At 40.1% G+C, this 13764-nt stretch overlaps 1 protein-coding gene across 2 annotated transcripts in view; it reads right to left on the reverse strand.

The window, feature by feature from the left end:
- Positions 1–13764, reverse strand: part of LOC138975608 (opioid-binding protein/cell adhesion molecule homolog) — a 78545-nt gene that overhangs the window by 28365 nt on the left and 36416 nt on the right. For both annotated transcript variants that reach the window (XM_070348345.1, XM_070348335.1), the window contains exon 2: positions 4684–4793. In XM_070348345.1, the coding sequence (XP_070204446.1) occupies positions 4684–4793 (110 nt within the window). The remainder of the gene's footprint in view (positions 1–4683; positions 4794–13764) is intronic.

A 13764-nucleotide genomic window follows, 5' to 3' on the forward strand; every position in this document is an offset into this window, starting at 1 on the left:
ACTAGCATCACCATGTTCAATACCACAGATCGGTCCAGGCCTGCACAGGCAAAAACTAGCATCACCATGTTCAATACCACAGATCAGTCCAGGCCTGTACAGGCAAAAACTAGCATCACCATGTTCAATACCACAGATCGGTCCAGGCCTGTACAGGCAAAAACTAGCATTACCATGTTCAATACCACAGATCGGTCCAGGCCTGTACAGGCAAAAACTAGCATCCTTGTACTTGGACGCATGCCAAGAATAGACGATGTTCGGCTATAACTCTGTATATATGGGTTGTGAAAAAACGAATACTCTTGGAAACGTTGAAGCAGGCTTTCCCACGTGACTTTATTGGCCAGTCGCGAGTGAAGGGTTTGTCTCCACACGTGCTACTTGTCCATTTGTGTGTGTGTACGTATGTGTGTGTGTGTGTGTGTGTGTGTGTGTGTGTGTGTGTGTGTGTGTACCCATATTTCCACAGGTTTGGTTGCCTAAATCACCATAAGGCAACCATCCACACGTGGATGGCAACCTAAACTCTGGATGGCAACCTAATTGTGTGGATGGTCGCTTCATTTAACACCGTTAAATTGACTTTTTTGACGGAAAGAATGTCATAACAATGTTCAAAATGACATTCTTTCCGTCCACACGTGTGGATGGTTGCCTTATGGTTAAATTGACACCGTTTAATTTACCTTTTTCACGGAAAGAATGTCATAACAATGTTCAAAATGACATTCTTTCCGTCCTCTATAGGCGACGAAATAGGTCAAATTTTGTGCATTTTTTAGTGCAAAATTCTTCGATGCCGGAGCGAGTACTGCACCCAGTGCTGTTGTAGTGCAAGTGCACTAGAAAGGCACTACACCCAGTGCCGCCTCTTAGGTAACCATCCACACTTTAGGTGTGTGTGTGTGTGTGTGTGTGTGTGTGTGTGTGTGTGTGTGTGTGTGTGTGTGTGAATATATAGATGATACAGGGTGAACCAAACAAAAACAAGCAACCCACACAATCACTGCTAATTACTTCTACATCTGTTGACCAAATTACTTCTACATCTGTTGACCAAATTACTTCTACATCTGTTGACCAAATTACTTCTACATCTGTTGACCAAATTACTTCTACATATGTTGACCAAATTACTTCTACATCTGTTGACCAAATTACTTCTACATAGGCAGGATCAGGCCATTTCCCATGGAGGAATGCGTTCATGTCATTGATGAATTTTGCCCGCCATTGCGCAAGTGTAACTGTACAACGAAGGGGATCATTTTTCCAGTTATTTGAGTTTAACGAATATCTTCATAGTTGTTGTGCATGAACGTCAGTTTGTTCACAACCATTCCACAAAGTTTCCAGGCTGTAGATAAAATGGTCCAACGTTAACCTTCTCTCCAGGATGTGTTCCAAATTAAACCTCAGAAATGATCAAAAACACCAACGCTTTCCTGTCTAGGGATTGCCCTGAACCATAGATATCCCTTGACAGGTCTGTATAGACCTATGCCTGAACCTAGCTGTAACTGCTGTCTTCAGATCAACGATGATCTAAGGGGTGAAGGGGGGTGTTTTGTATACTCTGAAAATCAGAAAGTTAAAAGTCTGGAGTGTTTAAAAAAAGGTATGTATAACTACCGCTCAACGTCAAACCTCGTTTTGTTCAGTCGATTCCCGAATTTCGGAAACTTGTTTTGAAATTGCACAAAAGTCAGGCCATTTGATCTACTGCATAAGCTGAAGTTAATGTACACCAAATATGAAATAATTCGGTCAACAGATGTAGCAGTTATTATTATTATGTGGCGAGAGGTCCTTCGCCTATCAAGCCCCTGTGACCTGGAATAGATTACCACTGCCTCTCAGACACACATTCTCTCACTACATTCAAGACAAATCTCAAAACACACCTCTTTCAGCGCAAGTGATTTCCCCCCCAGCATCTCCCCACCCACCCCATCCCGCCCCACCTCACCCCCTACCTAGCGCCTAAAATAACGTGTATATATATTTTCTGCGCTTTGTGTCAGCACTGTGTGTGTGTGTGTAAATAGTACCGTTGACACGTTTTTATATAGAAGCCTACTGTGGTTCTTGTGCTTAGGCTGTGTATTGGACTGTCATTGTATGCCTGCATTATTAGTTGTCAGTAATTATTACATGTGCTGATTGTTCTCTTTGCCTGCGCGCGTATAGTATGTTGGTTATGTTTGGTCATAGTATGTTTGTTTATGTTTGGTCGTTATCTTGCCTGTGCGTGTATTGTATGTTTGGTCGCTTTCTTTGCCTGTGCATGTATAGTTTGTTGGTTATGTTTGGTCGGTTTCTTTGCCTGTGCGTGTATAGTATGCTTGGTCGATGTATGTATTGTAAAGCGCTAAGAGTAGACATTTTTCTAGAATAGCGCTATAAAAGTTTGCATTATTATTATTATTATTATTAGCACTGTTGTGGGTTGCATTGTTTGGAAAGCCTTGAACAATCTATGAAGGTAAAATGGTCTATAACGCGAGAAGGAAGGCACCTTTAATCAGATACTAAGAATTGTCTGTAAGAGAGCAATGGAAAAAATATAATATGAGTTCATGCAAAAATACACGTAAAATGCATTACATGTATGCTTGCTGTCAACCATAGATTTCTAGTACTTTCTTGAACTTTGGGTTCCCCATATCCGGCTGGGGAAAAACTGCGTTTTCGATGTTATCTCGACCACGTCTGGAAGAGGGGAAAAACTCTCGCAAGTTTGTTTACAAAAAAAGGGGGAAGGATCTGTGAACAAGTGCGATCTAAATAAAACTCTGGCGGGGGTAAAACGGTCAAAACAACTCCTGCAAAACACGAGAGTACGTGGGAGTTGCAGCCAATGAACGCAAAAAAAAGAGGAAAAGGAATAAAACTCGGTGGTGGTAGTGGTGTTGATGTCGTCATCATCATCATCATCATCATCATCATCATCATCATCTTCATCTTCATCTTCATCGTCATTATCATCATCATCGTCATTTTTTTATCATTACGTGTTTCATTTTTCCCATCTCATTTTGATGTTATGTTTCTTAATTTTTTAAGTTTTAATATTATTCTTGTGTGTGTGCGTCCCAAGAACAGATTGTAAGAAAAATCATAGACTTAAATATTTATCCTTGTAAACTTAAGTCCAATTCAATTTAATTCTCTCTCTCTCTCTCTCTCTCTCTCTCTCTCTCTCTCTCTCTCTCTCTCTCTCTCTCTCTCTCTCTCTCTCTCTCCCTCTCTCTCTTACTGTGTGCATTCATTATTTCTTTCCGTATGTCCTAGGATCATGACCACTGCCATCTCCACAAACAGTAATGCGTAGTTCTTCATCAATCAAGTACAAACCACTCGTTTTTATATAAAGCAAAATCCTTTTTGCGTAAGTGATCGTGTTCATCAGAACAAGTCAGTCCCTCGAGAAAAGTGCACCCCTAGACTGTAACCAGAAGTGGGTTAAATTTAGAAGTTGATAACCACCATTACATCCAGTCGACGCACGTTGATACGATCACCCATATGGATTTCCCCAAAAGCCGACGTTACTTAAAATAGAATGAATATTTCTGGGAAATCGTTCACCAGAGGTACTCGATAATTATACAACCCTTTGATAATGTGTATCCTCGATACATCACTCAAACCTTTGAAATTAATTAAAATGAATTAAATACAAGAATTACGAGATCAGAAAATTCAAACAAGTTAAAATATTGAACCCCAAAAAACTTAGATTGATAAACTCGATCTTCAATACATCACTCAAACCTTTAAAATAATTCAAATGAATCAAATGCAAGAATTACGAATTCATAAATTTAAAAAAAGTTGAAAAATTAAACAATATTATTTTTAAAATATTCTTGCCAACAATGCGTATCTAACCAGTGACCGCCGGATTTGTGGGCGAGCACACTGCCACTAAACCAATCTGGCACACAATGTCGGGGTGAAAATAGAATTTTCAACTTCGAACGTTTCACGTGAATTCTCGAGCATGTGTCGACTCCTGGGTTTCCCAGTTTCTCCGATCGTATTTGTGTACTGTACGTTCTGTCGATCTCACTCGAGGTAAGTTAAATTGATAACTGACCCTATGCGCCCGTTTACTTCGTATGGAAAGCAATTTTAAGAAGCGTTCATTTCTGGTGTGACCGACATTATGTTGTAGTCCGGCTCCGACATGCATTTACCAATCGCCGATTGGCTCTGACGTCATTTCTCAAAAGGATTTCCCTGCCCAGAATTCAATATTTTTGATGACATACAAAGGGTTTAGTTCGGGACGACGACGCCCTATGGTCGATTTATTATATAAAGGGAAGCAAGCGGTTAATAACGGGCGTCGACAGAGCCAATGAAAGGGAATACTAACTTGTAGTTATCATTCGCTTCTGCTGTAACACATGACAGAAATCAACACTCTGGCTGCTTCATCTGCAGAGTGGTGTTAATGTTGTTTTTAATTGATTCGTAAGGTGCACCTATACGCTAAATTTGTTCAGCAAAAAAAGGTCATGCTCAACAGAAAGACTCTTGATTTGTGCTACATTTCCTGTTAAAAGGATTGTTTTATTTTCTGTGAAAGCCTTGACAGATTCGTAGCGGTAAACATGAACGTGCTGGCGTGAAGGATGGCTTCTTTAAGCAAAGGCAAGATCCAGCATTTACCTGATGGGTTCCCAGAAACTTGACGGAGCAAGGCAAGATGGCGGTCTCAAACTCTTTCACTGTCACGTTCACCTCTGGCATGTCGAATTCTGGTGACATACATACTGTCACTGAAACGAAAACAAAATAAACGTCAGCAATATCTGCATTATTGCATGCAGCAGCAAAACATCATCTTCGTCCTTATCACCCAAACTACCATCATCTAACATCACCATCATCGATCATCATCGTTGTGTTCATCGTCAGTACCACTACGGTCGTCGTCTTTGTCATCGTCGTTTCTATCACCTATCATCAATCATCAATCATCATCACCATCAACATCGTATTCATCATCATCATCATCACCATCGTCGTCATCACTTCCAATTCCACCTCCTCCAACACCAGCAGTAGTGCGATAGTAGCAGCATCCAACATATGTCAGCGTCGTTGCTGCACAAATGACTTATTACCCTAAGATGATTCTGTGAAATCCATGCATGCCCAGAGGCTATTCTGAATTTCAGATGAGAGATCGTGTGCAAAGAAGGATGTGGGACTTACTCAAGACAGTTAATATTGCATAGGGATATTTGCTTATGGGAGTGTTCCATGTCGTTTTTCACCCGTTTCACAAAGAATGATCTGTATTCTCCCGTGTTAATGTGACAAGTTAAATTCTTCTTGTTCTTTTTCTTTTTCTTCGTGCAATTGTTCTTCTTTTTGTTCTTCTTCTTGTTCTTCTTCTTCTTTCTACATGGGCTGAAGCTCCCTCGTACACTCGTGTTTTTTGCACAAGTGGATTATTTGTACGTGTATGGCCGTTTTTATCCCGCCAGTTAGGCAGCCATACGCCGATTTCGGGGAAGAAAAGTAAAATATCCATTAACAAAAATGTCTCATCAAATGAATAACGTTCCTGCCCATTGGAACTAAGAGCTAAATGGCGAGTGTTTTACAACTGTTTCTAATTCAAGGGGGGGGGCGTGCTGGGGAGGGGGGATGCAAGGAGGCGTGTTTGGGAAATTGAATGGGGAGGATTGTTTACGGTGTGCATGGTATGATCTAACTGCTTTCTTAATAATGTTGCTGGCGGATGGGGGTGAGGGGGGGGGGGGGGACATTACGTTTTTATTAAGTCGGACCGTTACCCCAATCCACACTTAAATGCAGCTGGGAAGAAAACTCAATGCTAAAAGTTTTATAATTATAAACACAAACCAAAATATTCAGGACACAATAGATTCTTTACCTGATGAGAGTGTCTGTGCGGGTGAGGGGTGAGAGAGAGGGGGAAGGTGAGAGAGAGAGAGAGAGAGAGAGAGAGAGAGAGAGAGAGAGAGAGAGAGAGAGAGAGAGAGAGAATTGAATTGAATTGAATTGAATTGAAATTTATTTTACGAGGGTGACAGAATAAGCAATGTATACATGCTTTTTTTATCCGGCCCTCGCCCATTGAGGGGTAACAAACAAGAAGAAATAAAAGATAAGTTTAACTATAGTACAAATGACATATTTACCATAATTAACATGTCAAGCAACCAATAAGACATTTTAAGATGCAATGTGATTCTTTAGCAATGCTTGAAAATTATATATAACAGAGAAATATGTATAAAAAAAATAAAAATATCCTTCATGAATTATATATATAATCATGTTTTTTTAATATAATCAGAGAGTTCAGTTATATTTTGCCAGCTGCTTGATAATATTTCTTATAAGTTTTGTAAAAGAAACAGCATGTAATATTCCTTGAATGATGTTTCATGAATTCGTAATTTAATTATATTTGGAATGGCGTTCCACATAATTGCTCCAGAATATAATAGACTCGACTTGTACAGGTCAATTCTTGGAGTTGGGGTAATTTATTTGTTACATTTTCTATAATGATTTATTTTGAAATTTGAGGCAATGAGTGTATGTGCATTCCCTGACATAATTCTATACATCATCACACCTTTGTTATATGCAAATCAATCTTTGATAGGAAGAATTTGCAATCGTTTATAATCAGTCATGGAAAGAGTTGTATTTTTTAAAATAATTAATTTAACAGCTCGTCTATGTAAACTGCCCAAGTGTTTCAAAGTATTTGCACTTGCAGAGTCCCACACTGTGGAAGCATAGTCAATAGCTGACTGAATATGTGCTAAAAAAAACCAGTTTTCTTGTGCGAAGGTCTAGAAAGTGTTTGATTTTTGATAACTGAAATATTTTTTTGGATGTGTTTTTACAAAGTGTATCTAAATGTTTTGACCAAGACAGGTTATTGTCAATAGTTATTCCCAAGACTTTATGGCTATCAACTTCGGTAACATCTTGATTTCGTATTAGCAATGTCGGAAATCCAGATGTTAGATTTTGTCTTTTTTGCCTCGTGGTAAGTAGCATGCATTTAGTTTTATTTGGATTCAGTGACATATGGTTTAGTTCTGACCATTCAAGTAATCGATCAATGTTTTATTGGAGGATATTTGCTAGTTTAATAAGATCTTGGTGACTAGAATGAATTGTAGTATCATCTGCAAATAGTTCACACATGCATTTTACAAATAGAAGTAGGTCGTTTATATCATATAGAAAATAGTAATGGACCAAGAATAGAACCTTGTGGTACTCCAAACCTTACTGTTTGCTTACAAGAGTATGATTGTTTCAGATAAGTACTTTGCTGTCTGTCTGACAGGAAAGATGTTAAAATGTTTATGGAATCTGTTGCAATTCCATAAATCTCAAGCTTTTTGATAAGGAGTTTATGGTCAATTAGGTCAAAAGCTTTAGCAAAGTCAACAAATAGAGCAGCACAGAACTGATTATTATTAATGTTTGTCAGCCATTGGTCTATTAAACTAATAAGCGCTGTTTGACATGAGTGTTTTTGCCTAAAACCTGATTGATTATCATGGATCAATTTATTGTTCTCAAAGTGAGAAAGGATGTGTTTATTGATATGTTTTTCAAGAGGCTTCGAAAGGATTGATAGAATTGATATTGGTCTATAATTTGAAGGATTTGTAGTATCTCCTGATTTAAAGAGAGGAATCACTTTAGCCTGTTTGAATTGTTTAGGAAAATAGCTTTTGTCAATATAAAGGTTATAGATAAATGTCAATGTATCTGTGATAATTGGAGCTGCCATTTTTATAATTTTTGCATCCAGACCATCTATGTCACGTGTTCCGGTTTGTTTTAGATGCTGAAGATGAGAGTAAACATCCAGTATAGTCATTGGTGGCAGTGTATGCTGAAAATGTATCTGTTTTGAATTGCAGTATTCCTTTAAATGTTCTAAATTATTTGACTGTGTCCGATCACAAGAAATTACTTTATCAGCAATTTTTGAGAAATGGTCATTGAGTGTATCTGCAGAAATGTCAATTATTTGGGAAGATTTTGTTGAAGTTTCTTTGTTTTTGAGTTGGTTAATTGCTTTCCAAATAGATTTTGAATCTTGTTTAGATGTAATGAGATGTTGAAAATATTGTTGTTTACGTTTTCGTTTCAAGGAATTTACTTTATTTCTTTGTTGTGTGTACTCTTCGTGGGTACCATGTTTTTTTAAGAAGTCACGGTAATTTGCAGCATTTTCTATGTCTTGGTCGATCCATTTGTCTGTCTGCTTTACTCGATGTGTTTTCAGTGGTGCATGTTTGTTGTAAATGATAATGAAAATAGATGTCCAAAACTCTAAAGCTTCGTCAGGATTTTTTAAATTGTAAGTATTTGAAAGTGGGCTATTTTTGAGATCAGAAAGAAATGCACTTTCACTGAGATGAGAGAATGAACGATATGTAATAGTTTTGTGACCAACCTTTGGAATTTTAACCCCTTTACGAGACCAAGTGATTTTTTGACCTGACTAATTTGAATATTGAGAGAGTGAGTGGGGAGAGAGATGGGCCATCATAGGGAGATGAGTAAGAGTAAGGGGGAGAGACAGAGATAGAGAGTGAATGTGAGTGAGAAAGAGAAACCCCTGTTTGTTCCTCCTGTGATATGTCGGTTTGTCTGTCAGGCAATATCCTATTACTGGCGTCCTTGTTTATGGAGATGCGTGGAATTTCACATCTACATTTAGGAAGACGCGTGTTTGGTGAAGATATCCCTAACAGTTTACAACTTTTTCTTTGAGAAGACTCAAAGCAACAACAAAATTCTTTTCACAGAAAAAAAGTGACCAAGAGAGAGAGAGAGTGAGAGAGTGAGTGGGGAGAGAGATGGGCCATCATAGGGAGATGAGTAAGAGTAAGGGCGAGAGACAGAGATAGAGAGTGAATGTGAGTGAGAGAGAGAAACCCCTGTGTGCTCCTCCTGCGATCTGTTGGTTTGTCAGTCTATAGCTGTTTTTCGTCTTTTGGAATGTATAAAGTCCATGTCTGCGCACGCGTGCATGCCTGTTTGTATATACATTTGCGAGCCAAAACAACCGTTCTCCGACAAAACTTGTGTAACACTAATGCAAACATATCAACGCTGCCACGAAACAAAATCCACTGACAAATTTTGCCTTTGTACATGCAAGTGATTTCAAATGCACAGTTTCAAAGCCTTCGTCGTTAAACGCAAAAATTTCACTTTCTAGTGGCCGGTGTTTACAGAAGCAACAAATATCGTTTAAATCCTAGCAGCGTGTATTTCAGCGCGAAGATAAGCAAGTGTTCCCTGTCAAAAAACGCGCGGCGAACAAAAAATTAGACGTTGAAAATAGTGTGAAAACGGGTCACAGAAAAGCTGAAGAACATTCTAGAGGTCACCATTTCTCACGCCATTACTGCTGCAGGCAATATCCTATTACTGGCGTCTTTGTTTATGGAGATGCGTGGAATTTCACATCTACATTTAGGAAGACGCGTGTATGGTGAAGATATCCCTAACAGTTTGCAACTTTCTCTTTGAGAAGACTCAAAGCAATTTTCTCTGTTTAAAATGATAAAAGAAATATTCTTTTCTGTCTGATGTCAGTACATATATAATGAAGCAAATCGAAACAGAAAAAAAACGTGAGTTTTGCACAGCAATTAGAGAGACAAAAAGCAAAAGCAAATTAGTCAGGTCAGAAACATTGCTTTGACAGAAAAATTCTAATAAGAACAAGGAATGATGTCCATTGGATTCTTATCAAGTTCCAGCCTGTTTTATGTCACCATTTCTCTGTGAATAGTAAGAGTCTGTTTACAGTTATGTAAAGATGCAATATCAAATGTCTATTTGTTTCACCATGGTGTGTTCAATGAAATATGACTTTTTGTGGTTTGAGGAATCAGCCTGGTTTAACAATGAGTACTCGCTCCCCTTAAAAATAAAGTCCGCATTGAGTAGAAACGACGTAAAAAGAACTGTGAAAATTAAGACAAATGCCTCGAAGTGAGTGATTGCATGGACGTTGATCGGTGTCTTAACTACTCTCCATCCGCACATTTTGAGGACTCAAGAAAATTCTTTGATAATTGAACCGCAGAGAATTCAAGAAAACATCCACAGAAGCCGCTAAAGAAATCGAAACATAACATAAACAACCGATATTCATTTCCAGCCATCAAAAAAAGTACGCCAAAACACTGTCAAAAACCCCGGCAACTAAAGATAAAAAGCGAAAATATTTTGACCCGTAAACCCCACCACAAAAGCGCCTTCCTACCGATGCAAAAGCAATCAGACATAGAAACGAGTTTTGTCCCTTTCCTGGATCATACCGCTTTCTCTCCCTTTCCTCTCCAGACCCCTTATTTGGCTCTTGTGTGTGATGCCCTATTCCGCCCTTAATATCGGTGCGGGTTTTGAGGGGCCGGGGATAATTTGTTTTCCTCCCCGGCCCAATCGATGCGACGCTGTCGTTGTGGACTATCACTTAGCACCTACAGATATTACAGGTCAAGTTTGGGATGGCCAGATCTTTGGAAGATGTACAAATGTTGAGACGGCCCAATTGTTTTGCTTTGGTACACCCCATAGGTTGTAACCGGGCAAAAACTATAGTGGCTGACTTCTTTTCCTTTACTTGCTTTCTGTCTTTCTTTCTTCCCCCCCCCCCCCCCCCTCTTTTTCTTTCTTTCCTTTGTAGTTACCCAGCAGCGTTGGTGTTTAGTGTCTGTCGTCCCGAATGAGGTAATTTCTGCTTATAAGGTGACCTAAAGGGTTTATGGAGGGGCGGTACAAGAATCGCGTATTCATTAAATGGTAAACTTTTCAAAGTGCTACACAAACAGACTTGAATGTGTTCAGAGTGTTATTCTGTCAGCGCTGTGCGTCAATGAAAAAGTCGTTTTATGAGTAGGTGGTGGTCTGTCTGTCTGTCTATCTGTCTGTCTGTCCGTCTACGTCCGTCCGTCCGTCCGTCCGTCCGTCCGTCCGTCCGTCCGTCCGTCCGTCCGTCCGTCCGTCCGTCCGTCCGTCCGTCTGTCTAAGAGAGAGAGAGAAACAGAGACACACACACACACACACTCACACACACACACACACGTACCTAAAGTGTGGATGGTTACCTAAGAGGCGGCACTGGGTGTAGTGCCTTTCTAGTGCACTTGCACTACAACAGCACTGGGTGCAGTACTCGCTCCGGCATCGAAGAATTTTGCAATAAAAAATGCACAAAATTTGACCTATTTCGTCGCCTATAGAGGACGGAAAGAATGTCATTTTGAACATTGTTATGACATTCTTTCCGTCAAAAAAGTCAATTTAACGGTGTTAAATGAAGCGACCATCCACACAATTAGGTTGCCATCCAGAGTTTAGGTTGCCATCCACGTGTGGATGGTTGCCTTATGGTGATTTAGGCAACCAAACCTGTGGAAACGGGGGTACACACACACACACACACACACACACACACACACAAAAACACACTCACTCACACAAAAACACACGCCGCAGAGAGAGAGAGAGAGAGAGTAAGAGAGAGAGAGAGAGAGAGAGAGAGAGAGAGAGAGAGAGAGAGAGAGAGAGAGAGAGAGAGACAACATGTGAGCAAGTGCCTCAACCTTTTAACACTTCGCAGCAGAATCATACCTTAAATAACATTCGGTTTTGTATGTGAAGCAACTGACAGGAATGTGTCCATATTAAATGACAAAGATTAGACACTACCCACAGAGAAAAAGCATGTTTCTTTTTAGTCCACCGCACGAAATTACAACCTGTATTACCTGAGAGAGAAAAAAGTGTTCTACTACGAGAAGCAATGCACGTACCTGAGAGAGAAAAAAGTGTTCTACTACGAGAAGCAATGCACGTACCTGAGAGAGAAAAAAGTGTTCTACTACGAGAAGCAATGCACGTACAAGATACATCTTAAAACATCGTTATTATACTTTCTTTCTTTCTTTCTTTCTTTGGTGTTTAACGTCGTTTTCAACCACGAAGGTTATATCGCGATATTATACAATGAGCCATAAATAAATCATAGAAACACTCATTGCGATCATTCCTCGTCATGGTCATATCTTCAACTTTGACCAAACCTTTTCCTGCCTAAGTGGATATCTCAGAACAGATATCTCTGCATACAGCCTCGCTCTTCCGCGGCAGTACTCTGATACCTACTGGTGACTTTAAGTTCAAATCAAATTAAATCGAGTCACACATACACACACACACATACACACACACACACACACACACACACACACACACACATACACATACACACACACACACACACACACACACACACACACACACACGTTCGTGTCCAACATGCAAAATCCTTCAGATTTATTGAGCTTTATCAGCCATGTTTTCACAGCGCGGCCTCTCGCTGTGCCCCGCGCTTTCTCTCGTCCTGTGTTTGGTCACATCACAGCGGTACGTGACAAAAGCCGCCATCCAGCACGCCACAACCTGCGAGTCCTAGAGCTCTCACCCTCTCTGGCACCGATCGGGGGAATCAGTAACGGATTAGGGAGGATCATCGCGCTCCCTGCCAGGAGGGAGCAAAGTGGCTGGCAATCCTGTAGGGATGTTTTAGCAGTGGACAAAACGGATCGAAGAACATGGCGCGTATGCTATAACAGGCGGTTAGTGCTAAGCCATCATGGCGCCTCTCTGGAAGCGTGACCCTTACACTAAACGAAATGCTATTGATTTCCCAAGAGGGTTAAAATAAACTTCAATTGTGCATACTGACAAGCAGAGTGCAACTTTGGGAAGAGTAACAAAGGTAATAAATCTTTACTCTACGATGTACGTTTTTGACCAAGAAAGAATTAACTGTTTATGACTGTGACCAAGAAACTGAGCTAAAGGATGTTTAATAATCTATACATATAAATAAAAGAGAGTGTCTGTCTGTCTGTGTGTGTGTCTGTGGTCGCCATACCTCTGAGATGGCCAGAGGCAGGAACAAGATAGTGTGCACGTACACTCCCTAGGTGCCGCAGATGTGCACCTGGGTTTTAGTTTCTTGATTCATTGTTTCCTTTCTCAGATTATGGACCTCCCATTTATTGAATACAGCCTATATGGTGCAAGACCAGTTCAGTGCCTACTGTTCACCTGTAGCAAGCACATCATGCCAGTGATATTAGAGACTCGCTATTGCTCCTATGAGGGGAAGAAATGAAGAATGAAAAATTAACTGGACAGTTCCGGAAATTTCTAGAAGGTAAGGGAGATAACTCTTTTTTGTCTGTGGTCGCCATACCTCTGAGATGTCAAGAGGCAGGAACAAGATAGTGTGCACGTACACTCCCTAGGTGCCGCAGATGTGCACCTGGGTTTTAGTTTCTTGATTCATTGTTTCCTTTCTCAGATTATGGACCTCCCATTTATTGAATACAGCCTATATGGTGCAAGACCAGTTCAGTGCCTACTGTTCACCTGTAGCAAGCACATCATGCCAGTGATATTAGAGACTCGCTATTGCTCCTATGAGGGGAAGAAATGAAGAATGAAAAATTAACTGGACAGTTCCGGAAATTTCTAGAAGGTAAGGGAGATAACTCTTTTTTGTCTGTGGTCGCCATACCTCTAAGATGGCAAGACGCAGGAACAAGATAGTGTGCACGTACACTCCCTAGGTGCCGCAGATGTGCACCTGGGTTTTAGTTTCTTGATTCATTGTTTCCTTTTTCAGATTACTCCCGGGCGAAG

The sequence above is a fragment of the Littorina saxatilis genome, linkage group LG1 (assembly GCF_037325665.1).
Source record: "Littorina saxatilis isolate snail1 linkage group LG1, US_GU_Lsax_2.0, whole genome shotgun sequence".
NCBI classification, from domain to species: Eukaryota; Metazoa; Mollusca; class Gastropoda; order Littorinimorpha; family Littorinidae; genus Littorina; species Littorina saxatilis.